At 35.2% G+C, this 25,318-nt stretch overlaps 3 protein-coding genes and 1 long non-coding RNA gene across 6 annotated transcripts; 3 read left to right on the forward strand and 1 right to left on the reverse strand.

The window, feature by feature from the left end:
- The first annotated feature begins 3,149 nt into the window (after positions 1-3,149).
- On the forward strand, positions 3,150-6,583 carry LOC141843103 (uncharacterized). Of its 2 annotated transcripts, XR_012603013.1 has the most exons (4): positions 3,150-3,247; positions 3,321-3,389; positions 5,927-6,040; positions 6,170-6,583. It is a non-coding gene; the product is annotated as an uncharacterized LOC141843103 (long non-coding RNA). The 2 variants fall into 2 exon arrangements; XR_012603012.1 differs by lacking the exons at positions 3,150-3,247; positions 3,321-3,389 and adding an exon at positions 4,578-4,849.
- A 2,696-nt stretch (positions 6,584-9,279) lies between these two features.
- Positions 9,280-11,892, forward strand: LOC141843121 (agamous-like MADS-box protein MADS2). Its single transcript, XM_074731154.1, has 8 exons — positions 9,280-9,514; positions 10,015-10,102; positions 10,263-10,324; positions 10,445-10,544; positions 11,073-11,114; positions 11,212-11,253; positions 11,425-11,546; positions 11,619-11,892. Exons 1-8 carry the CDS (start codon positions 9,330-9,332, stop codon positions 11,701-11,703), a joined length of 726 nt encoding a protein of 241 aa, XP_074587255.1. The 5' UTR covers positions 9,280-9,329; the 3' UTR covers positions 11,704-11,892.
- A 283-nt stretch (positions 11,893-12,175) lies between these two features.
- Positions 12,176-15,995, forward strand: LOC141843321 (alpha/beta hydrolase domain-containing protein VTE7). The gene is made up of 12 exons (XM_074731390.1): positions 12,176-12,384; positions 12,967-13,061; positions 13,538-13,635; positions 13,703-13,752; positions 13,852-13,947; positions 14,042-14,131; positions 14,384-14,476; positions 14,755-14,850; positions 14,985-15,050; positions 15,182-15,302; positions 15,448-15,537; positions 15,944-15,995. The coding sequence occupies exons 1-11, from the start codon at positions 12,217-12,219 to the stop codon at positions 15,459-15,461; spliced, it is 987 nt and encodes a 328-aa protein (XP_074587491.1). The 5' UTR covers positions 12,176-12,216; the 3' UTR covers positions 15,462-15,537; positions 15,944-15,995.
- Positions 15,996-16,010: 15 nt separating this feature from the next.
- Positions 16,011-18,407, reverse strand: LOC141843319 (squamosa promoter-binding-like protein 16). Of its 2 annotated transcripts, XM_074731388.1 has the most exons (4): positions 18,141-18,407; positions 17,523-18,018; positions 16,857-16,987; positions 16,011-16,762 (listed from the first exon to the last, which is right to left on the reverse strand). In XM_074731388.1, the coding sequence occupies exons 2-4, from the start codon at positions 17,924-17,926 to the stop codon at positions 16,158-16,160; spliced, it is 1,140 nt and encodes a 379-aa protein (XP_074587489.1). In that variant the 5' UTR covers positions 17,927-18,018; positions 18,141-18,407; the 3' UTR covers positions 16,011-16,157. The 2 variants fall into 2 exon arrangements, with proteins under 2 accessions (XP_074587489.1, XP_074587488.1); XM_074731387.1 differs by having other exon boundaries at positions 16,011-16,780; positions 17,523-18,407.
- Between the last annotated feature and the right edge of the window lie 6,911 nt (positions 18,408-25,318).

The following is a 25,318-nucleotide window of genomic DNA, read 5'->3' on the forward strand; positions in this document are numbered from 1 at the left end:
TCCTGGGAATGAGAAAAGTACATATCGGATAAGGAAAATTAAGGAAATAAAGAAGAGGTATAGAGGAATCGATATATGATTGAGTGGAGATGAGGCAAGAGCTGATTCGTGGAGGGACGTTTCACCTCACTGAATGAGAAAGAGCTGGGAGAGGAAGAGGGTGAGTGAGCTTCTTTAGTTCCTAGGTCAACCTTGAGTGTCTTCCAAGACATACCCCTTCACTCAACCATTTGTATATATATATATTAGGTGATCTCTCTCTCTCTCTCTTCTTTTAAGTTAATTAGTTTGCAATGAGGTTGAAGTGATTAATTATCCCAAGTGGTAAGCATAAAGATATATATTATCTAAGATTTCGGATATGAGTTCTTTTAGTAACAAATAAATCTCTTTTGAGGGGCCTGTTGATTAAAGATACTGTCTCAACAATGAGATCTCTTATCAACACAGTGGAACCGTGCATCTAAAAAATTTCTTAGAAGATTTTTTGAATATAGGGCCGTTACGGCGATGGTGTCGGTCACTATAAAAAATTTATTCGGATAATTTTTAACGCCCCTGGAGCATAGCTGAGTTGGTTACTATATGGAACAGATTTGCAAAAATGGGCAAGGATTCGAATCTTAGCGGAGCCAAGACAATGCCCTCTTCTGTAGTAGTCAACTGTAGCTTTTCGGTTTACCTCCTTACAGATGGTTGTGGGACTGCTGGGGTTTACAAGCACTCACATCTAATTGACTTGTTTAATGATGGATTAAAACATGATACAACTTATGTTTGAATTAGGTTTGTAAGACAAAGTTCTTATCAATGAATGATTGTTGTGTCAAGGCACTCATTCAATGATTGTTAATATGAATATAATCATATATATTTTATTTACACAATTATATATATACTAGTTTGTATATTTAATTTTTTAAAAGTTTTTACTAATATGTCACTATAATTTGTTTTCCATTAATATCTTTGTTTCTTTTTTGAAAGATTAAGAAAAATTAGTTTTAGTTGAATAAATCACTCTTTAACTTTGAAACAATGCAAAATCCCTTTTCATTAATTAGTCTTTTAACTAATCTTGTTATATATTACATTTAATTGGTATTTTGAAAAAATATTTTATATTAAAAAGAGAGAAAATAAAATTAGACAATTATCAAATTATAATAAAGACATTTTGTAATATAATATATTAATATATTAGAAAAAATTTTGCCAAAAGATTTAATTTTATTTTAGATGATTGAGTTGCTTCTCTATAAGAAAGTATAATCGAAATGGAATAATATAATGGTGGTTTTGAGAGTTCTAAATAAACTCATGTTATATTTATTTTTTAGAGGAATAATTAAGAAGGTTAATTTTAATTTTAATAGAAATAAATATTATAAATAATAATTTTTAAATATGTATAAATTATATTTTAAATTTATTTAATTAGTATAAAGTCGTCTATTTATTATTATTAAAAAAAAGCAATTGCTATTTGGGCCACAGTTTATTGTTTAGTGCTCTTTTACTACTTTTGGTAATTTTTGTAATTTTAAATAGTTTGGGCAATTAGAATTTTAGAAATTATGAAACCGGAAATAAGAATTTTTTTTTTTGTTCCACGAAAAGGTGCGGGTTATGACTAGTCGTTACTTATCGATCATCGTGGGTAGGATCCTCCTCGTTTCGAGCCGTGAAGAGGATGGTGCCGATGTCGTCGCCAATGAGGCGCTCGGCGATTCTTGTAGGGCGGAGGCGGAGGCGGAGGCGGAGGCGGAGGCGGGAGGCGACAGCTGCGGCGGCGCGGCCCTTGCGGAGGATGGATTTGGACTCGATCACCTGAGCCACGAGATTGTGGCCGCTTGTCCCCGGCTTCAGCTGATCCACCTCTTTGCGCATCGAGTTCCTCCTTGCTGTTGTGCAGTCGCCATGGCCGCTGAAACCCTAACCCTAGTCAAATTCCACCTTCGCCCCCTTTAACTTGTGCTGGTCTGGTCGGGGATCCGCGTTTTGGGTTCGATTCGCGCGCGTTATCTCCCACAACCGAATCGAAATTCCATTTTTGTCCCCTCGCCTCTTCCTGAACGCGGTACGCTCTAACGTCCGCACCTTGTACCACCTCGATCAACTCTAGGGATTCACCGAATCAAGGATTTTGTATTTGCCATTTGAGGCGTCGCATTGTTTGATTTGATCCGTTCTGATTCCACTCTGTGGATCTTGCAACTCGAAGCAGCGAGGAGACATCTCTCGTTCCATGTTTTACTGAAGAGACGATTAGGTGATCCTCTCTTCGCCCTCCCATGTATCGACGTCTTTATTTCTTTGATTGTCTTATTATTTCATTGTTTTTACTGAAAACAATCACCACATTTTTTCTTGTATGATCTAGAGTTCATCTCTATTATTTCTATAGCGTTCAAACTTTATCTGGACATATTGGTTGAGCATGAACGTCATCAAGTTGCAGGGGGAATTCGTAGCCAATTTACCTTCCCATATTTCTACTCGGATTATGAAATTGGTCCATCGTGCTGGATAAACTGTTTTCTTTCTTATTTACAAACAGCATACATCTTTAACATAATTATTGTTCATTTTTTCGTTAATAGTGGATTTTCTTTATTGATCAAAGACCAATATATCAGGATGTGATATGCTAGAAGTAGGTTGACCTCTGTACTGAACTCTTCTAGAAATTTTCTCTTGGCACTCGAAGAACCTTTCTCAATCTGTAATAGGGAAATTGCATGACTATACACCACTATTGTCTGTGTTTGACACGTTACTATGTATAGACTTGTTTCTCATAAAAATTCCCTCGCATGAGCATTTATTACACTTTACTCCAAATCCTTGTTCAAGCTTATTTATCAGAAAGTATGTTAAGCCTTTTAGCTCAAATTTCACCAAACTCCGAAACTCATGCTCACACAGAAGTTCAAACTCAAACCAACCAACAAAATGATCATTTAAATATATTCTAAAATTCTAATGAATAATTTGGTTCTAGAATCTAGTTTACATGCTTATCAAGAGTTGTGCAATATGCAAAAATGCTCACGAATCTAAACAAGCCACTAAATGATTCTCTTCCAAGATTTATGATTCCGCCGGAGGTGGTAACATGTCTGTCATTTTTTGGCGAGGCAAGGTTTCCATGTGGGATGTCAGCACTCCTTCACGAACAGTGATCAGAGCATCCAAAGATCATCTCTTTCTATGTTTTGTGCAACTCATGAGGTTTATTATGATGGTAAGATATTGACTTCTTTCTCTCTACTTTCTTCATATTTGTTCCAATCCATGCTCAATTTCATTTGTGGCAGTGGATTCGTAGTATCTAGGTGTCCTGCAGTCCTGAAGGTGGCCTTTCAATAATTACATTCTTCTTTCAGGTGATGTATTTATTTCCATGTTTGGGTTCTTCTCCATGATTATGGTTATCCTCTGTTGGAGCTGTGTCTTAGACTTGGATGTGCAAATGATGATTTTTTCTAGAACTCTCTGGAACCTACACCCCTAAAGCTTATTGATTTTAATCCTTTTTTATGAAAGCTTCAGCTTGCTATCTTGGAAACCTAGAGTCAGGGCATTCTGGGAGGCCAGGGGCAGGAAAGTGCTTGGGGAACAAAAGAGATTGATGGAAAAGATGGAGGGTGTTTTAATAGGCTTTTGAGAGTTCCTTTGTGGAGACTTCATAAGCTGCAGTAGCAGTACTGTTCTGCACATTTGGCTCTAATGGTCGTCTTTTGGCTATATTGTTCTCAAATTGTGTCTGCATGGTATAACTGTAATACTAGGTGTTAAAGCTGATCAAACCCACCTATTCTGGGGTTGATTTGCACTTGGGTGCAACACTTGGATAGAAGTTGGAGTATATTCGTACAAGGGATGGGAGGATGTATTGGTGGAATTTTGTACGACGTTCTTTGTCCTTTTCAGATTTGGTTGAAGCTATCCTGGCGTTTCTAATGGTGGGAAATTTGCCTAAGAGAGAGTAGGTATACCAATCTTTTCTTGCTGGGTGCTCCATCATTTGTGTAAGAGGTACACCAAAAGGGTAGTCTCAGATCTTCCGGACAGTTATTCCATGCCATTAAAGGGTAGGATAAACTCTAACAAGATAATCATGAGTCCTCTCCATTGACTAGAAGGTGAGAAGAGACAGACAGACTAACACAAAGTTAGAGATTTAAGTCGCACACAAGTTTAACATTAGATTGATCTGTATCCAATCAATTGAAGTGGAGAAAGAAGTGTACTATCTAAAGCTTACATGACATTGATAGAGAAAATGCTTAGAATCCTGAATCTGTTAGCGGTTCATTGTCATTAGAATTGTGCTTTTATCTCAAAACTTTGTCAAGTTCTCAGCAACTACAACAGAAAAAAGTTGTGGGGTGGTCTTTTTACACTGAATCTACTTAATGAGAAAACTTTGAGAAAAATAATCTTTTTGTTCTTTCATGCAGCTACTTCTTTGTATTGAGTTTACTTATCATTTTACCTCCTCACAGATGGTCATGGGGCCGACCGTGTGGGACCGCTGGGGTGACGGATTCCACCTTTTTGCAGAAGAGTTTACTTATCATTTCTTTAACTTATTTTGACTTATTAATCTACTTTATGGGTTTGAATTATTCTCTTTATAGTTACCTGGTTAAATCAATATAATGTTACATGATTATTCCAGTGGATAATCGAATTGAGATGGTAGGATCAATTGACATGGGATGGATGAGATGAGCGTGGTGGGCCAGACAAGCCTAGCAGTTAGTTCTTGGTGAGCAAGTGAAGCCACTAGAGAACAATCATGCTAACAGGGTGATTAGCTCGACTTGGACCAAGCAAGCAGGTGAACTAAGAGTAAAATGAATGATTTCATTTGCCATTCCATTTTGTTAATGCAACCATATTAGCAATCAGATATGACATTCCACCTGACACTCATGTCACTCCATTCACATAATTATCATTCTCTTCTCCAGTTCTCCTAAACAGTGCAAAAAACCCAGTGAGATTCGAATCTCCACTTACTGAACAACTTAGGTTATAAATGCATCTATATTCAATTTTTATACATTCTTAAAATTTCTGACCCCTTCATTTTTGGTCTGCATACCATATCTGAGTTTGTTTGGTGGATATATCCAATCTATAGCCTTACGGGATGCATATGAGTTTAATAATAAATCCTTACGATGAGCCCCAGCAAGTTTTAAGGATTGGATATCTCGGATGCAAATACGGAAAAGTGTGAAAATGTAAAATGCATCTTACCATTTGCTATCTCTTCAGCCAAGTTGAAGCATTCAGAATTATGATCCTGGCCCAGTACAATATGCAAGTAGCGTGTGGTTTGTCGTTGCCTGGGCAGTATACTAATGTCTACTTAGTCTGCACGCACAAATTATAATTGTTATACTCGATCTTCTTGCCCTAACTAGACCACCATAACAACGTTAGGAAAGAAGTATATCAAGGCAGATATATAGATATATATATTTCCCTAACTGGGGATACATAAGCTGCAGAACACATTTAACATGCATTCATGGTCACACAAAACATCAAGGACTAATGGAATGATGTTGTGGGTCCGGTCCACCTGGGCTAAGTCTCTTGGACTCCCCCACAAGCACTCCTCCATGGTCGGTAGTCGTAGACGGCACGATCACCTTCTCTCCAATGATTACAGCAGGTTTCGTATGTAGTTTCATCTTTACCTTTGAGCTAATCTCACGAGACCTGCTGCTGGTAGTGAAACAAAGCAGCAGGATCATCACAAGTACACTAGTGCTTTTGATAACTAAAACCAGTCTCACCATCGCTCTTTCTAGCTACATAATCATCATATGATTCCCTATTTATATATAGGAGGCAGTCAGTTTAATGTTAACGGTGCTGGTTCTTTACAGTTCTTTATTTGCAGTTCTAATGATCCAAAACTCTACACGTAACCAGATGAACCTTCTAATCAGCTCGCACCACCGCGTAGGCGTTACTTCATCGCCCATGCACGCGTGAAGCTTTTCCAAAGTCGCACGTAAGTGTTTTTACTTGAAGATGATGAGCTATTCCTGATATATATCCAACCTTTGGAGCACACCATTTGCTCTGCTGAGTTTCCACTTCTTCATATTACTGCTGATGCGTAAGTGTTTTTCACTTGAAGATGATGAGCTATTCCTGATATACATCCAACCTTTGGAGCGCACCATTTGCTCTGCTGAGTTTCCACTTCTTCGGATCACTGCTGATGCTTGAGATGCTCATAAATAATATATTTTGTCGGTATATGTCGTCGATCGGGATCCACCGAGGATTGCACCATTCTGACTTCAAGGTGTAATTGTAACAACAGGAACCGGAAATGCTTTATACGTGGGTCACTTTAAGCGATCGAACAACAATAAAAATAATAAATAAATAAATTAGCGTTAGCTGGAAGCAACTCATCGGTTAACGGATGTTGTGGAATCGATATCCTCACTTGGCAAATTTGAAAGACTTTATGTTGATGGTATTGAAAAGGCCACTTTAAATTCACTGGTTGGGAAATTACCACTTGTTGCCCAATTAGGGTTGTTAGCGGATATTCTCTTTTAGCATTTCTGTTTCATAAAAGATCGTTTGTATATATTCTTCTATAAAAGGTGAAATTCGTCATCTTAGCGGTTTTATATGATTGGTCTCACAATAATTTATGAGAAGATAAATTGTAAAATTATAATTGATCACGATAAAAAAGGGTATTGTTCGATTTCGTTGAGATCGTTTGTATACATTCACTCAATATAAACATGTATATTTAAAATACAATTTATATCTATTACTTTTGAGATATCATAAGCCTTATAATTCTAGAATTTTAAATTATTTAATAGGTCATAAATAAATATGTAATTTTTATTTACTATGTTGATGATTTAACTAAGTGATGAGGATTAATCGATCGTTCTTACTTCTTGTGTTCTAAAAAAAATGATAATACTAGTTAGTCGTATCGACTCAATTCTTGGGGGTGATCGGCTCGGTCCCACGGAAGTTTTCCACCGATCACCAGGGTAAATCGGGAAGCGCACGTAGCGACCAACCCAGATGCCCAGCATCTTTTGATTGTGATCCCCATTTGGAGGAAAATTTCTGTAAATACGCCGTAGCTGGAGATCGAACCGCGGGTGTCTAGGTGACAACCTGTATGTCCTACCGTGACACCATGGCTCTGGGGACAATACTTCTTGTGTTCTTAAGAAACATAACAAGTGATTAATTAAGATGTCAGAATGCTTGTTCTCCAACGTTATTGTTATGGGTATTATAACTTGGTCCGCAAAGACAAATCTTAAATCAGGGCATGTAAGGTGACTTGTCCGATGTGTTGCATAGGCGGAGGGAGACCCGGTCGTCATGGTTGATTTGACCGGTTGACTGAACTTAATCGGACACGTTCAACTCATCTCAACCACTCGTCTATCTACTCGGCCACTCGCCTATTTGTCCGGACTCTGTCGGTCACGATCTGTCTAACTTCTAGTTCAGCTTTTTCATCCTATCCAAACTAAGTATCAAGGTGCCGAGAGCAAGAGTCCTACTTCTGACTCATCAAGCACAATCCTCTTATATTCAAGCCATGTCGATTCCCTTTCGGCCTTTCTCTCTCAGCCAGTTAAATCTCTCAATCAGTCATGTTGCAGTGAAATCTCTCAGGCAGTCACATCGCCATTGATAATCTGTCCTACGTATTATGCCTAATGATGTAATTTTTATTATGATAATGAGGAGACATTTTATACTGTAATGATCGTAACAAGATCTTAATAAGATATCTCCTCTGACAAGATCTATCGATATTATATCTCCTCTGACAAGATCCGCAGATATTATATCTCCTCTAACAGAATTTCACTGCGCAGATATTCTCCTTAATGAATGATAAGATAAGCTGGCATATATCTTTCCTCTTTTCGTCTATATAATTTCCTTATTCTACGTGCACAAATATGCAATAATATAATAACACAATCTTCAATCAGCTTCTTCTTCAAGTTCCTTCTTATTCCTTCTATAACTGATTTGAACATCAGAGTGGTCAAGCCAGGGACACCTTTAACTTTCCTTTTCACTGTGTTGGTGCTTTCAGGTCCCGGAGAATATCCTCTTCTTCCTCCTCCCGATGTCAACCTTGATGCTGAATGGTTGATGACAAATCCACGATGTGATCTCGACAGGAACAGTTACATTAGAAGGGCCCAATTATTTTCACATGACGTGAAAAATATATATATATATAAATTAATACATATATTAATTATAACAAACTGTTTCTGCGCTTTTATCTTACTTTAACTGAACAGATAGATAACCAATAATTTCCCAGAGTTCTACTGCTGCTTTTTCTCTTAGTTCATCGACTGTCTGCGACTCTCAAAAGATTGCGTTGAACTATGCCTTTCATCGCTGGAGAAGCAATATCGAATTCGACGCGACAGTGCATTTTTCTCAGCCAGGGGATGGAGATCATGCCGGTTGGAATAAACATGCAGGTGAATTGCAGAACATGCATTGATAATCTCGATTACAGTATCTAATTCCTAGCCTCTTGGCTGTCGGCAGCAGCTTAAGTACTCGTACATCATGGAAAAACAGAGAATAGGCATCCTCGTTCCAAAATGGGATGATGGTAAATCACTGTGTATATAGAGCGATTCGGATTCTCCCAGTGATCATATCGATCAGATCCTTCCTTTCTTTCAAAGTCACGTCCTAAAAGCCAACACTTGAGGAACAGAATCAGTCCTGCAATCTTTCATTAAGATAGTTTTACTGTTGTGAAGGAGGCGGACAGACAAAACGAATGAAACCCTAAAGTTGCAGGGCCCTCACCGATGCAGCCGCAGCCACAGAAACTGGCGCCGCCCTCTCCATCCTCGACACGTAGCCGCTCAAGCTTTGGCGAAAATGACGTCTCAAACTTTAATGAATCAAATCGTTAATATTAAACAGACGTCTGGATTCGAATTTTATTTTTAAATCAAATTTTAAAATTTAAATATGTATAATAATAATTAAAAAATAAAAGACTTAATAATACTATACTTTCAAATTAATACTATTTAAATATAATACTATTATTATAAATTTTAAAATCCGATTCGCAAATAAAGAATTTAGATCGGTTAAATAATTTAAAGATATTTTAGATAACTCATATTTATCCATTTGATAATTTTTATATAAAAAACACGCCCTTTTCATATATTTTTTGCCCATTTCAATTCTGTCTACAGTCGACAGAGAAAGAGAGAGAAGAGAAAGAGAAGAGAAGAGAAGAGATGGGAAGAGGGAGGGTTGAAGTGCGGAGGATAGAAAACAATGTCAACAGGCAGGTGACGTTCTCCAAGAGGAAGACCGGCTTGCTCAAGAAGGCCTACGAGCTCTCGGTTCTCTGCGACGTCGAGCTCGCCCTCATCATCTTCTCCAGCCGCGGCAAGCTCTTCCACTTCTCCACCGCCTCCAGGTTTAGTTTAGTTTAGTTTTTTTTTTTCAATTTTATTTAGCTTTTCATCTCCAGTCCTCGAATCTTTCAGCATCTCTAGTCTTCTTACACTATAGTTTGTTCGTGGTGGCGATAAATAGGGTTCGAGGTGTTCATGATCCTCTACCGGATGAGCTCCAGTTCATTGATGCTTATCAAGATATTGACCCAATTGAATTCATTTGTCACATCCATCTAATCCAGATCCACTGTTTAAACTATAAATTCTAACTTGAAAAAAATGCATTCCTTCTATCATATCACAATTTGGTGACAATTGATTGATTGATTGAATCAAAAACAATAGTAATAGCCATATCTCAAAAATAACTAATTAAATAACTCTATTTGTAATTTTATATTTTTTAGAAAAACTTAAGCTATTTTCACTGAGAGCTTCACTATTATTTTCTTAGGTTAATCTCTGTTTGCTCTGTTATATGATATATTGTTTGCTACTGATCTTTTTCCAATTGAACCAGTTTGCTTAACATAATTGAGCAGTACAGAAGGTATAGCCATAACAATAATCCAACAGAATCCTTGGCCTCGTCAAATAATGAGACACAGGTGAATTAATGAACTTCACTCCCTCTTCTGTAATATTATCTTCACTTTCACTAACTAGATTTAACTAATTAATCAGGCTTTTGCATTGCCATTAAGTTCATGTATTCCCTGTATTAATCTCTCTTAATTTGTCTACCTGCATTGAAAAATAAACAAACAGAATAATTACCATGAATTCTTGAGGCTGAAAACACGAGTCGACTTTCTTCAACGTTCTCAGAGGTATTAATTTATTTGATTTTAAAAGAAATTTATCTCTTTCTTGTGTATATATATTTCTGTAGTGTATTCATATTGCTGGAGAAGTGAGTAATTAGATATTAAGATAATCTGCTATTGCAGTAACCTGCTTGGTGAAGATCTACAGTCCCTAAACATTAAAGAGCTCGATGAACTTGAGAATCAAATTGAAGTATCATTAAGCCATATCAGATCAACAAAGGTAGGTGAAATTTTAGAGGAATATTTATGCAAAGAAAAGTTTATGTAAATTTACGATGAGTTGTTCACTCTTTAATTGATGCAATTATTGGTTATATTTGGAGCATTACAAGAAAACCTTCTTGATCTTTTGTTCTTCCACCAAATAACCAAAAGAAGAAAAAATACACTCAAGATGTTGATCGATAAGTTGACCCACAAATAACTCACAATTGTTGAAGTGAGAATGATGTTAAGGTGTGCTGTATCACAAGACTTTTAGAGGAATATAATATGAGGAGAAAATAATCTGTGGATTTATGATGAATATGTTCATTCTTCATTTGATGAAATTAGGTTCTTACATGTAAAGACTTATTCTTATTGTCTGTGCTTCTGTAAAGACTTGTTCTTCTTCACAATGTTTGTGTGTGTGGATATATTTGGCATTCCTAAATTAGATAACACTATAATATCGAAGAGGATAGATAGAAAGCTTTCCATTTAATTATATTTGATATGTAACATCACGTATTTTCCTGTCTTGCAGAGCCAAGTAATTACTAATGAGATATCAGATCTTAAATGTAAGGTATTTCACAGCCCAGAATATTAATTGTTCTTACATTTTTTTTTATATGATTAAGATACATATTCTGTGTGACCACATCACTTTTAAATGTATGCAGGAAAACAAGTTGCAAGAATCTAACATATCCCTGAGAAAGAAGGTAGTTCATGAAGTTGCTTAGTTCCAAAATATTTGTTATCCATTTATTAAAATTTTTTTTCTTAGCAATAAGAAAATCGATTTACATAGACAATCCTTTAGAGCATAACTTAAGTGATATATATCTAAAAAAGAAGTTATATACATTTTTGTTTTTGCTTCTTGCTATCAGTTGCAAGAAATAGTTGCAGATGATTTCCTCCATAGCTCAATGCAAGATGGCGACAATAGCAATATCAAGTTCAGTCGGTCAGAGTTTCGCCCTCTCGATTGTGATCCTTCTGTGCAAATTGGGTTGGGAAATAAAATATTGATCTAACCTTGTTTGTGTTCTAAGTTTTTCTGTTTAATGGATATTATTTGCAGGTCCAATCCCTCTGTGGACCCGTTGAGTGGAGAAATGGCTTTCATGGCCGAAGACGTTGATGAATTTGTCAGGCAATGGATGTGAAGATGTTCATCTCAAACTATACATACAGACTGTTTAAAGATATTTGATATTTTGAGAACATATGAGAAAAAGACAATAAATGGTGTGCATTTATGTAAAAAAACACATTCTGATGATAAGAAGAAAAGGCGCCTACAGTCACAGTTTAGTCCTTAAACTTCAAGCTTTGTCTCGGTGGACTCTTGAGAAGTGGTGTTGTTTGAGAATTTTAAGATTAGGGGTCCTTTTTGTGAAAGAAAATTGTCTAGATTATTTTAACTGCATTCCATTAAATTTTATCATAGCGGATCTTCAGTAATTATTTTTAGAATAGAAAAAAATTAAAATTACACTTATTGAAAAAAAAAAAAAAAGAGGTTGAGCCTATTAATCTTTAGAAGAGAAAAAAATAAATAAAATAGTTAATAATAATAAATAAAATCAACGGGTCGAGTTAGTCTCCCGCTCTGACGCTCTACCCATCTTCCCCATCCGCATCTAGAGGGCCGGAAGACGGCCGCGTCGCTCGGGCAAATGCTGCTCTTCGCCGCCTCGACGGCCAGCGTTTCGTCGGTTCCCGGGCTCCTCAGGGTTAGGGCTTCTGCGAATGGGTTCCCTTCCTTCCTTCCGAAGGAAGTGGAGAAACTCAGAGATCCCTTCGCCCGCGATATGGCCAAGCGGATCGTGAGGCTCCCGGTTCAGGTAGGCACTGCCCTTTACTCATTTCTCTCTGAGTTCTAGGCCTAGTGTGTAATGCATGTTTACGAAATCTTTTGTTGATGCTGGTCGTGTGACTGATTGATGTCGGGATATGTTGCTCGGAAGTTGGATGGATGAGTTGTCCGGCATTGCCTTTGAGAAATTTTCTGAGCTTCTGTTTGAATTTCTTGGTTCTAGTAAAAGACGACAACTTTGTCCGTAGTACTAAATCGGTAAGTTAGAACTTTGCTCAAGAAAACCAGTAGATTTTTTAATCAAACAATTTGAATTAATGAAGTTGAAGATGGGAGCAGAGATGGGAGATAGAGAACACTTTAGGTGATGTACTTATGACTAAATTTGAGCATTCAAACATCATTAGTTATACAAGCTCACGTAAAGTTTATGATTAGTTGAGCCCCCCAAATAGATAGGTGAGGCTTGATGATGACGGTTATGGCTCCCTATCAGACCTCTGGCAGGAGTAGTGATTGCCAAAACTCAATTTGAGACTTGTTTGCATTATTTAACAGATCCTAGTGTACACTAAATCACATAAATTTCTGTAAATATATTACCTTTCAGGGAAGCTTTGCAAAAGGGTATATTATGAGTAGTTGCGTGAAGCCATTAAAAGAACATGAAGCAGAGCCACTAGTTCTTCTTCATGGATTTGACAGGTACACCGACTTTGATAACATTTTTCTGGTTGGTGACACTGACAGTTGATTCACAGTAGATGATTCACATTTTGATGATTCACAGGTTGTTAATTTGATGCATGATACCGTGCTTATTAGAGTTGTATCTCTGCTTCATTTAGTACCTTCTAACATTTCTCTGCTGGAATTCTATCATATCTGGATCTGCCAACACAAACACAGAAGATATATGAATTACAATACAGTAATTAGCTTTGTACTCAATTTACTTTTTTACTTCTCCATACATGCAAGACAGTTTAGGTTCTTATAGTTTTGAGCACCCAACAAAACCTGTAGTTTGAATCAGTATATAGAAAGATGATGAGAGAAAGATCTACAAAACTTTTATAGCAGTATTTGAAGTTTTTTGGCCTATAACCTTCTATATTTTGTTATAAGAACTACTAAAGATTTGGCTTAAGGTTCTCTTCTATTGGAATTCTTTTCTACAGCTCTTGTTTAGAGTGGAGGTATTCCTATCCTTTGCTTGAGGATGCTGGAATTAATGCATGGGCTGTGGACATTCTTGGATGGGGATTTTCAGACTTAGGTACCATGTTTAAACAGTGTGATAGGATTTGTATGTGTGCTTATGTTTCAATGTTTCCATGTGTTAGAAATGCTTCCTTCATGTAATGTGGCTACCAAACGTGAGCACCTATTTCAGGTATGCATATTGCTAATCGTAGTTTGTCCATCTAAATTATTTTGAACACTACGAATGGAAATCTGTGTCTGTTTGATAAACTGTACTTAGTTATTGCAGTTTTGGAGTTCATATATAGGAAGGCCTATGGTGTTAGTTGGGCCAAGCCTTGGTGCTGCTGTTGCAATTGACTTTTTAACCAACCATCCAGAAGCGGTGAACTATTCAATGATTCTTGTCCAATTCTTTTTTTATGAATTTGATTCATCTGCGTTAATTTATCCTTTCTCTTTTCTTAAAATCTTTACAGGTTAGCAAATTAATAATGATTGATGCAAGTGTATATGCAGAGGGCACTGGTAACTTGGCTAAACTACCTAGAATTTTAGCTTATGCTGGGGTGAGAGTTTTTGCATTTAGTGTTAATTCCACTGGATATGTAGTAACCGTGGTAGATTCTTATGTGATTGTTCTTAGGTGATTGCTCATCTTTATTCACAAGGTATTTTACATTACTATTTCCTTCACTAGAACAGTTCATGTAAGATGCTGGACATCTTCTAATTGTGCTCTTATGTTCTTGGCACTTCTCGTTATACCTGAAATTATGTGTTTTATTGCTTTTATATGCAATTTTTGTTTTCATTCATAGGTATCCTTTTTAAAGAGCATACCACTGCGAGTCTATGTGAATAGCTTGACTTTCAACAAAGTTTCATTTCAGACATCGTTGGATTATATGAATGTAAGAAATTATTTTTATTTTGAAGAATTACATAATTTTCATGTTTATTTCGTTAAATCATTTTATTTAGCAGAATTAGCTTAATAAGATGTCTTTGATTTAGTTATTAGAAATTTATTTGATCCAGTCATTACTTATTTTCTTGAATATTTTTAATTCATTAAATTGTTGAAAATATATATTCCCTATTTGATAGTTGAGCATCATGAAATTATCAATGAATATCTAAAACTAAACTTATTGTTTTCAATGAATTCTGAGAATTTATAGTGGTTTAGGTGGGCCGATTGCACTGCTTGCTACCCTGGTGGGAGGATGCTACTGTTGATTTTATGCTAAGTGGAGGTTATGATGTCAAAAACTATATACAAGAGGTGAGGAATAAGTCAGTTCTACTAATTACTAAGCAAGTTGTATCATGAATTTTTCCTAGCAATAGAGACAAATCGAGCATGCATTTTCCACCCAAGGACTCCCACCTTTGAACTTATCTTACTCTTGTGCACAGATTAAGCAAAAGACTCTAATTCTATGGGGACAAGATGATCAAATTGTTAGCAGCGAACTGGCACTCGTAAGGTTTCTAGCATTCTGCTAAATTGCTTAACCTTGTTTGTGCCATCGAACACACTATATATTGCTTAATCATCCGTGTTTAAACTGTTATATTACACTGGGTTCACTGGGATGACATTAACCATGCAGAGATTGCATCACGAAGTGCCAAATTCTACATTGGTTCAGATCCCAGGATGTGGCCATTTACCTCACGTAGAGAAACCAGAAGTGTTGGTTGAGCAGATCATCAAGTTTCTTCGAGAAGAATGTAAGTCTGCAATTTGGTAGCATCCTATATTTTGCACTTAATCGTTTTTCTTCTATTTGTCTCGCTTTCAAATTTAGATTTCAAAATCTTTGTTTACCTTTTGTCTTCTAAAATCTTTATCCGTCTCAAATGTCAATTATTTCAGGCCATGCTCTTTAATCAAGCTCAACTAATTGAAGCATTGTATCTGGTTATTCCCATTATCTCGGTTCATTCTATGCTTCAATGTATCAAGGTAATTCTTAAAAAGTAAAACAAAAAAATATTCCATATGCTGAATTCATTTAGCCTGTGCAGGAAATGTTCCTAGGTTATGATTTCCTTGCAAGGAAGCTTGTAATATCAAATTAATATATGATTAACTTAATCTGGACAAATTGTTCTACAATGCATAAGGTTTTAAGGTGTCAGTCAAAAATTATTTGTAACTATCTACAGACAAATTTTATCCTTGCACAAATTTAATATTTTCATTTTTATAATAATTAATTTACAGCTCAAGCTCTGCTCAATAACTTTGATATTAGTCAATCAAAAATTTGACATTTTGTTTTTTGCTTTCTTTTCTGTCACTTCTTTCCTTTAGCATGTCATCTTCTTCTTTAGTTACACTGGATTCCTCACATCATTATTTGAAGTAGGAGTTGACAAGCCAAAGATCCAGTGAAAAAAAACATCACTTGTATTATAGAGATGACGCATAGATGCTACATGCTACATAGAATTCATGTTAGAGGCACTGAGCAAGAACATCGATAAGGCGCTAGAACAACTACACAGCTTTACATAGCAAGACACTGGGAGAAAGCACAGATCGTTCAGTATCAAGATGACATTTTTTTAGTTACAACTTCATTACTGCCAAGAAAAGGGAAGTGATTCTGAAACGCTATCAGGTAACTCCTCACTTCCTACTTGAAACATGTCCTGGCATGGAAGACCATCAGCATCAGAAACTACAACTCCACCTGCTTGCCCATCTTTGGCTCTCGAACAAGAGAATGCCGTCGGCAGAACACCTCTCAGTGGTTGAGTACCAGCGAAGTGCTCAAGACTGCTATATTGAGAGCTCGAAATGAGGCTGGCAGGTAACATTTGCCCAACATGAACACTTGAAGTTTGAGTCGGGGATGACAGAAGAGAGAGAGCACAATCGGCGTCGAGAGCTTGCATTAATCCGTCCGAGAAAATCTCATCGCCGCTGCTTTCTGCTGAACAAACAATCTTGAGGAGTGGCTGGCACATAGAGGGTTCTATTCCTGTCCTGTCGAAGGAAAACTGCTTTCGTTCCCCGTAGTTATGAGAAAAGGATCCAGGGATATGTTGCTGACTGTCGTTAAAATGCAGGGGTGAGTGATGAGCCTGCACTGCATTTTCTTCAGTTTTATCAGCTGCAGACCAGTTGTTGGGCTTTGACAAATGAGTTTGGGAGATGGGAGGGTATGCTGAGAACCTGGTGCCTGCAAGTAAATGGAAGCCTTTATAGGCCTGATATTATACCTATAGAGCAAAAATGAAGGCATTGAATCGGTCAATAACCAGGCAAGTCCAAACCTTGCGGAATTGGAAAGAGGCTGGCTGAACTAATCGACTCTGGTTGAGGCTTTCTTCTTCTTCTATTGTGTCCATCGAGACGCTTCCTGCAGCTTCTCTTTACCTCATCAAACTCCACCAGCAGGTGAAACCTGTAAGCACCAATCACCAAAGCTGTTGAAAACCAAAAAAACAAAGGAACTAAAAAGAGGAAGGATGACTTTTTTAGATACAAACACAACAGAGAAATTGCTTGCAGCAAGGATCCAATAAGCAAAACGCCTTTTCATTCTAATGAAAGATTTATGGTCCTTGGTTTCATCTTTGCTGAAGATGAAAGTTATGTCTGAACTTAAATAACAAATTTTGCCTTTTTGATTGCCATATTGCAGACTCCTTGACAAGAAAGGTAATCAATCAAACCGGTGGCGTTTGAAAAAAAAAACACAAATCACATGCACAAAAGCAAAGTGTTCCAAAGGTTGAAGTTTGTGCTTGCAACAATCTGCAGAAAAGACTTTAGTTGGCTTTTGTGCATGAATAAGAATTTGGAAACCTGATCCCAGAGTAGAATAAGATGGAGATTTTGACTGTGAGATGAGATTTCAGAAGTATATTTTGCCCTCACAAATAAGCACTTTTTATAGTATGTTAATCAGTAGTTAATAGATAGCTCTGTTTCATTACCTGCTGCACTGCTGACAAAATCTCTGCTCCACGCCGCCCACCTTCACGACCGGCGTCTTCGAGTGGCCCTCGCAGACCTTGTGGCGCCGATGGTACTCCCTGCATTCGCTGAGATCGGATTCGCAGCCGTCGACCGAGCACGACACGTTCTGACCGGCTGCGTTTGGTGCGCGAGCCCTCTTCGACGGACTGGATGAAGAAACAGCCACCGTCGTCATCTCAGGTTGGTCTTCCCGCTTCTCTGGCAGTTCAGGATTGCTTGATCCCCCGAGCTTCAGATCAACCGAACAGTCTGCGCCATTAGCCTGACCTCCAAGGCTGCAAATCGGCTCGACAGTTCCGCAAGCAGCATTTTGATCCGTTTCCGCCAAACCCCATGGCGGAATCTTGTAACCCCATTCCATCGTTCTCTTCTGCCCTCTTTCTATCACTTCCCTTCTGTGGCGTAATCCTCCTAATCTAGTTCAAATCTTCGATTCAAACTTCATCCGATTCCCTCAGGAAAAAGAAGAAAAAACAGTAAGGTCGGAGAGGATCAGAAATTAACTGAACTCATGTCGCACAAACCCTAGAACCATATAAATTAGGAATCTAGCAGATGAACACAAGAAGACATACTATATCCACATCGAGGTAAAGAGAGATCAATCCCTCTGGAGATTAGGGCTGTGAGGCTGCAGCAAGCAAGAACAAGTAAACAAGAAAAGGGACGATGAATTTGAGAGGCGAATAGAAGCAAGCAAACATCAAAGGAAATCAGGAACCGAAGTTAAAGCAAATCAGAAGATTGTGATGCCAAGAACAAGGGACTGTGATGCCGTCCTAACCGTCAAATTCTAGGCTCGTTTTCAATCATTGAGCTCTGAAAATGGAGGAGGAGGAAAGAGAAACAACCAGGATTTGTTGACGTACTGGAAAACACCCGCATACATATAGACTCAACTGACTTCTGAGTGCAAAAATTATTTGTACTCTAGATTTATCGATAAATAAAAAAATATATTTTTAAAATTAATCGGCTGAAATCTTTCACCTGTGTTTTTTTTAATAACTCAGATTTCATGCCTTCCAACTCTATTAGAAAAAAATGATAATCCCAGTAGTACATCTCTGGGGGTGGTCGGTCCGGTCCCACGGAAGTTTCCCACCGACCACCAGGGTAAATCGGGAGCGCAAGTCAATCCAGATGCCCAGCATCCTTTGATTGCGTTCCCCACGAGAAAAATTCCCAATCCAAATGCCTAGCATCCTTTGATTGCTTCCAACTCTATTAGAGCATCTGTAGTAGGATGTTAATAACATCTCATTAACGCCCAAAGATGTTAATTCACATTGTGGAGAGGTTATAACACCCCTCCGCATGAACGCGTTCAAGAGTTTGAACGCATTCATGCGGCAGTGGGGTGGGCTAACCCCTGAATGGCCCATCCCACATGCATTTTTTTTATTTTTTAATTTTTTATTAATATTATGGTATTATTAATGCAGGAGCATGCAGATGCTCTTAGTTCTAAGGGTTAGTTCTAAGGGTGAATGATTCACCTTTTAAATTCAAAAATACGAGCAACTCGATGACCAATAACTCATATGTCTCAATTTTTGAATACGATGATGAATTTTTTTACCGATCCTGAGTTTCAAATCCTGATTGCATGAGTGATCTATTGAAATCTTACTACTAGATGTAAAGGAGGCATCTTTCACCATCGTAATTTCTTCATAATATGCATCCGCTAATGCGGTAATATTATTGTACAAAAATAAAAAATATTACAGTTTTAGCTAAATCTATTATAATATCCTCAAAAAATAATCTAAATAATTTTAATCAAGATTATTATAATGTTAATTAAGACTTTCAATTTAATTAAAATTGATCCAACTTAATCAAAATTAGTCAAATATTATTTTAATAGTTTTGGATAAACTTACTATAAAATGAAATTATTTTGATCAAAATAATAGTTTTAGAATGGATGATCAAAAGTGATTTTGATCAAAATTGTTCAATGTTAAAGTAATTTCAATTAAAATTACTATCACATGGAATAATTTTGACTACAATTACTCCATATTATAATAGCTTGCTAAGAGTCATAAGAGTTTTGATCAAAGGTATTCTATATGATAACAATTTTGTCAAATTTATTTTAGTTATAATAATTTTTTTATAATCTAGGTGTTTAAATTTTGCTTGACTAATTTACTTAGATGAATTTTCTTCTTAGTTCATCTATCAAGTAAATTTAGAGCATAATTTATGCACACTTAAAAGTCATCAAAATATTCTATCTCTATTGAGATTCCTAATATTTGTAGAGATTATATTATATTATATATTTTTATTTATTTTTATAATTTTGATATCCAGCTTGATTAATTTTAGAGATGATGGTTCCATGAAAATTTTCCATTAACCATTTAAATAAATTGAAAAATATAGATGCTGACCACTTCATATACTACCCTAAAAGTGTTTCAAACGGTGGTGTGATTACTTCTGTTCAATCCAATTCATAACGTCGGATTGTTTTGAATTGTAATACCGAATCGGGTTTAGGTCCTATATATCTTGAATTGTTTGTCTTGTTCATTAGTATCGAAATATGAGACATCGTAATTTAGGGAAGTCATTTACCCTGGTGGTCGAGGAAATTTCAACGTGAATAAAGTAGAGAATTTTTTTCAAAATTGTTAACTGCTGTTGTTTCAACGTCGCGTCATCTAAAAGATATATACTTATTTATACTATTTTTATAATTATATTTATATACGTGTATATCTTTGTATAATTTTATGTATAAATAATAATAAAATTATTTATTATACTTCTATAATATATTTTTAAAAATATAAAATTTTAAAATGCACACATGAATATTCATAAGCGACTTCATATATATTTTTACTTTCTAAAAGCGTTTCGTGTTAAAATGATTTTGATTAAAATTAATATAATAATTTAAGATGAAAAAATAGGGTAGTATACCCCTTTTAATATTTTTTAAAAAAGAGTGCATTTTTGTGATTGTTTACTTCACATGCGCACAAAATTTACACCCATATTTAATTCCTGAAATCTCGCAAAGGCCGACATGGCGATACCCAGGTTTCTAAAGTATCTCTATGCGACAATCTTCGGAGCCGTCAGATTAGATATAAGCGACCACGTGGAAGCATCTTGGTAGTCAGTAGATGACACATCCTATGAGAAATAAATTTAATTAGTTAATTAAAAGTGTCGGCATCCAATGCGTTGCTCGTGCCACCATTCACCATCAATCACCTCTCTTCTTCAAGGAACCCATGTAGCACCTTTATTTCATTATTTTTTTTTAAATTTACTTTTTTTAAAATCACTCTCGAGAAGTGTCAATATTTTTAGAAGGTGAAATATTAAAAATATTAGGGCAAAAATTAAACGAGCTCTTTTTTTTAATCATCGTTGAGGAGGCGTTCATCTTTTTCATTTTTATCACAAAGGGCATTTCATTCCACTAATATACAGATATTATTATCTTTTATCACATATATTAAATCTTGAATTGATCAACTAATTATGAACACGATAAATTCTTATTATAATAACTACAGAACATTAGTTACTATAATAATTATTATAATTTCATAATTACTACAATATAAATTTATTTTATTAAATAATATTCATGTTATATAGTGACAGATCTACTTAAGGATTGGAGGATGCCACGCCCCCTCCTCCCTTCTCTAAAATTTTTAAGATATGTTAGGGTGATAATGCCATAAATTTATCACATTTTCAATTTTTGATAGTTTATCTTCATGTTTGCTATTTCCTTTTGAGTTTTTTTTTTAAATTTCCTCCAAATAATTATTATGCAGTCCCCTCCCAAATAATATTTATGCCCCCCCAATCTAAAATCCTAGATCCATCCCAAATATTATAGTAGCTATAAAACTATAATTGTTACAATGCAAACTTATCATATCCATATAAACTGATTGATCAATTCAGGATTTAATAGTGAGAAGAGATAATAATATTGAATAATATATTGGAAGACAGCTATATCATTTTATAAAAAAAATTACAAGAAAATAAATATTTTAAGGAGCAGAGTCGCCCTTAGCAATCCTAATTGGTCCATTTATCATTATTTTATCTTTGAAGGAATTGTTATATGTAGTTTAATCTACTTGAAGATCAAAAATATATGAAACAATGCAAATTTGACACAAGTATTTATAGAGTACAAATAAGTCTTAAATGTATGAACGATGAACAACATCTCAATTTATTCGTAAAAGGTTTGTAGTCTTCTTTTCCCAAAGAGTACATCTTATTCTCCTAGGTCTTTTTCATCTCCGGCATATTAGAAGCCTAGCCTACTAAATCATGAACAAACTTTAAAGATTCGGTTAGTCAACTAGTCGCAAAGGGATTTGATTCGAATAATAAAGGGAGCTCTTGAGAAGAACCATCAATTACGGGAGCATATGGTCGGTGAAAGAAAGTTGAATTATATTCTCTAATGTGCTTCTTGTTATTGCACGATATTCTTCTACTTTGGTTACTAAAGTATACATATATTGTTTTCATTGGAGAAATCGATTCTCCTCTTTAGCAAAAGCAAACAGTTTGAAGTAGACCTTATTTTTTCAGATCTAGATTGAGCTTTTTGTTCTTGGATTAACCGGCCAAATCGATCGATCCTTGAATAAATTGCAACCTTTAATGCTTTAAATAGAACAGTTCAATTTGATGAATTCTCTGATAAGACATGGACAAAAGACTAGTAGTTTTGGGTGCATAGTGTGGTGGGAAAGGACCATTAGACCTCAATCATTGGAGGGGGCACTAAATCTTCACACATCAAACCAAATCTAAGGACTTTAATTTTTTTTAATCAAATAAATCTTTTTCTCATTTGACTATCTCATAAATCAAGAGCGAATTTCCAAAATATCTATCTCATTTAGAATTTGAATTATGAGATTCTCTTCTTATTTCTTTTGAATGTTTTACATAACTTAACCTTTGTGAGAAGCTCTAGGGTTATTTGTTTATTTATTTTCATATGCGAAAATGGTTAATTAGGGTCCTCCAAAGATTTGGGAAACATGTGTGTTGTTAATTATAAGTGATGATGAAGAAGAATTCAATTATGTTTTCCAAATGAGGGGGCATGAGACTTGTTTGTAATAGTTTGAAAAACAATAGGGTTTGTTAGAAGTTGGATTTAAATATTACTCACTCTTGTTTGGTAACTTTTCTTTTAATATATATAACAAAAAGAACAACTTCAGAATAAAAAAAATTATTAAAAAATTAGGAAAGTAAAGATAAGGCTATTGTCCTTGGGACATAAAATATTACATGAGATAATAAAAACAAATTTGGGTGAAGTAAAATCCAAAATAGTTTTAACTAAAACAATGTCATCTTTCTTCTCATCGTCAATCCATTGATATGACTTTGTAACAACCACTTGTACATGATATGCGATGACAATTATCATAAGAATTGAATTAACAAGAGAAAGCATTAGCTTAAGAGGTAATTAGTAATGCTAACAATTTTTTACATAGAATGCTAATTTTGTTTTTTAATAATTGATTTTAAGCATTGGAATAAAAGAGTTGTGAATCCAATAAACACTTTGAAGAGAATATGATTATGCAAAAGAGTGATAGATTAGGATGGCCCTTTTAAAATTACATTTATAAAAGTGGAATTTTAAGAACTAGTAGAGAGGTGATTATAGAAGAAGCTTATTGGACCTCTTATCATTATTATTAATAATAAAATCTAAGTACTTTATTTTTTTATGTTTTCCAAATGAGGGGGCATGAGACTTGTTTGTAGTATTTTGAAAAACAATAGGGTTTGTTAGAAGTTGGATTTAAATATTACTCACTCTTGTTTGGTAACTTTTCTTTTAATATATATAACAAAAAGAACAACTTCAGAATAAAAAAATTATTAAAAAATTAGGAAAGTAAAGATAAGGCTATTGTCCTTGGGACATAAAATATTACATGAGATAATAAAAACAAATTTGGGTGAAGTAAAATCCAAAATAGTTTTAACTAAAACAATGTCATCTTGCTTCTCATCGTCAATCCATTGATATGACTTTGTAACAACCACTTGTACATGATATGCGATGACAATTATCATAAGAATTGAATTAACAAGAGAAAGCATTAGCTTAAGAGGTAATTAGTCATGATAACAATTTTTTTCATAGAATGCTAATTTTGTTTTTTAAAAATTGATTTTAAGCATTGGAATCAAAGAGTTGTGAATCCAATAAACACTTTGAAGAGAATATGATTATGCAAAAAAAGTGATAGATTAGGATGGTCCTTTTAAAATTACATTTATAAAAGTGGAATTTTAAGAACTAGTAGAGAGGTGATTATAGAAGAAGCTTATTGGACCTCTAATTATTATTATTTTAAAAAAAATCTTACTCTATTTTTTCTTTTAGAAAATACTCTTATTTCATGGCAATAATAAAATATATTAAAATTATTTTTAATCAAAATTATTATATATAAAATATAATTATATCCCTACTTTAAAATTGTTCAAATTTAATTAATATCATTTTAATTTTATTACTATGTTGAAATAAAAATATAATATAACTCACAGGGTGTAGAGCTATGTATTTTACACTAAAAGGTAGAATGTAACTAAAGTGGAAAGTAACATTTGAACACGAAGGTTAGAGCTAGAACGTAAAGAACTGACAATAACATAGTTCAGCATGAAGTTCACTTGGCATAAAAATATCAAATGAATGATCATATTATACTGTTAAAAACTAAAACCTCACAAACTGGCCAAGTAAAAACATACTAAGCAAATTGTTAGATGCATTTGCAACATCTTTGAATGAATGAAACAAAAACAATGTTTCTGTAACAGTTCCAACTTCAAAGAGATCAACTACGGGAAAATTCACAATCAAACAAGTAGCAACATTTACGCAGTAACATAGAAGAAAGTCCATCAAGTTTTTCAATTCAACAAACCAGACAGGCGAACTCAATGCAATTTTAATGCATTAGTGAACTAACATGCAAACGTTAATTTTCATTGATCTTCAAAATCAGCAGCAACCTGGGAAATGCCCAAACAAGGCCTTCTAGATCAAAAGCACCCAAACAAACCCTCATTTTTCTTTCAAGGCCTCGAGGAAAAGAAGCCAATTTTTTTGCCTCTGAATCAATGTTCTGGAGAACATATGATTTTGAGTATAGCTCTGTTGCAATTGAAGTGCTTCAAAGGTAAATTTGGGGTTTTCTCTGAAGCCGTCTTGATAGGGAGTTGAAATTTGGGTGTTTCTCAGTAAGCAAACTTGTTAGGCATTTGATTTGGATATAACCCGATGATATAGTTCGATATTATTGTGCCCCTCTTTATATATATAGAAACATAAGCAAGACATACAAACTAAACACAGAAAGAGGTAAACAATGGCATGGGCAAGCAGTCGCTGCTTTAAAACAAATACATATACAAAACATAGTGAAGGCAATGCTCCATCCCAAACATGTTCAAAATTGGAAGCATTGGATAGCATTGGAAGAGCAATGAAATATTAGGATATAACCAGATGATATAGTTCGATATTATTGTGCCCATTCTATATATATATATATAGAAACATAAGCAAGACATACAAACTAAATGCAGAAAAGAAGTGTACAATTACATGGACAAGCAGTTGCTGCTTTAAAACACATACATATACAAAATATAGCGAAGGCAAAGCTCTATCTCAAACATGTTCAAAATTGGA

The sequence above is a fragment of the Curcuma longa genome, chromosome 12, assembly GCF_044706935.1.
Source record: "Curcuma longa cultivar G26 ecotype Majalengka, Jawa Barat chromosome 12, ITB_CL_G26_1.1, whole genome shotgun sequence".
Classification (NCBI taxonomy): domain Eukaryota; kingdom Viridiplantae; phylum Streptophyta; class Magnoliopsida; order Zingiberales; family Zingiberaceae; genus Curcuma; species Curcuma longa.

What these genes read in the sequence shown, in the direction of transcription:
- LOC141843121 (XM_074731154.1), top strand. Translation starts at nt 9,330, where the DNA reads ATGGGAAGAGGGAGGGTTGAAGTGCGGAGGATAGAAAACAATGTCAAC. An exon ending in ACATATCCCTGAGAAAGAAG is followed by an intron (nt 11,254 to 11,424) that starts GTAGTTCATGAA and finishes TCTTGCTATCAG; the next exon opens with TTGCAAGAAATAGTTGCAGA. An exon ending in GATCCTTCTGTGCAAATTGG is followed by an intron (nt 11,547 to 11,618) that starts GTTGGGAAATAA and finishes TATTATTTGCAG; the next exon opens with GTCCAATCCCTCTGTGGACC.
- LOC141843321 (XM_074731390.1), top strand. Translation starts at nt 12,217, where the DNA reads ATGCTGCTCTTCGCCGCCTCGACGGCCAGCGTTTCGTCGGTTCCCGGG. An exon ending in AACGTGAGCACCTATTTCAG is followed by an intron (nt 13,753 to 13,851) that starts GTATGCATATTG and finishes TAGTTATTGCAG; the next exon opens with TTTTGGAGTTCATATATAGG. An exon ending in TTAGCAGCGAACTGGCACTC is followed by an intron (nt 15,051 to 15,181) that starts GTAAGGTTTCTA and finishes TTAACCATGCAG; the next exon opens with AGATTGCATCACGAAGTGCC.
- LOC141843319 (XM_074731387.1), bottom strand. Translation starts at nt 17,926, where the DNA reads ATGGAATGGGGTTACAAGATTCCGCCATGGGGTTTGGCGGAAACGGAT. An exon ending in TTTTGTCAGCAGTGCAGCAG is followed by an intron (nt 16,988 to 17,522) that starts GTAATGAAACAG and finishes TGGTGCTTACAG; the next exon opens with GTTTCACCTGCTGGTGGAGT. An exon ending in CCTCTTTCCAATTCCGCAAG is followed by an intron (nt 16,781 to 16,856) that starts GTTTGGACTTGC and finishes AGGCCTATAAAG; the next exon opens with GCTTCCATTTACTTGCAGGC.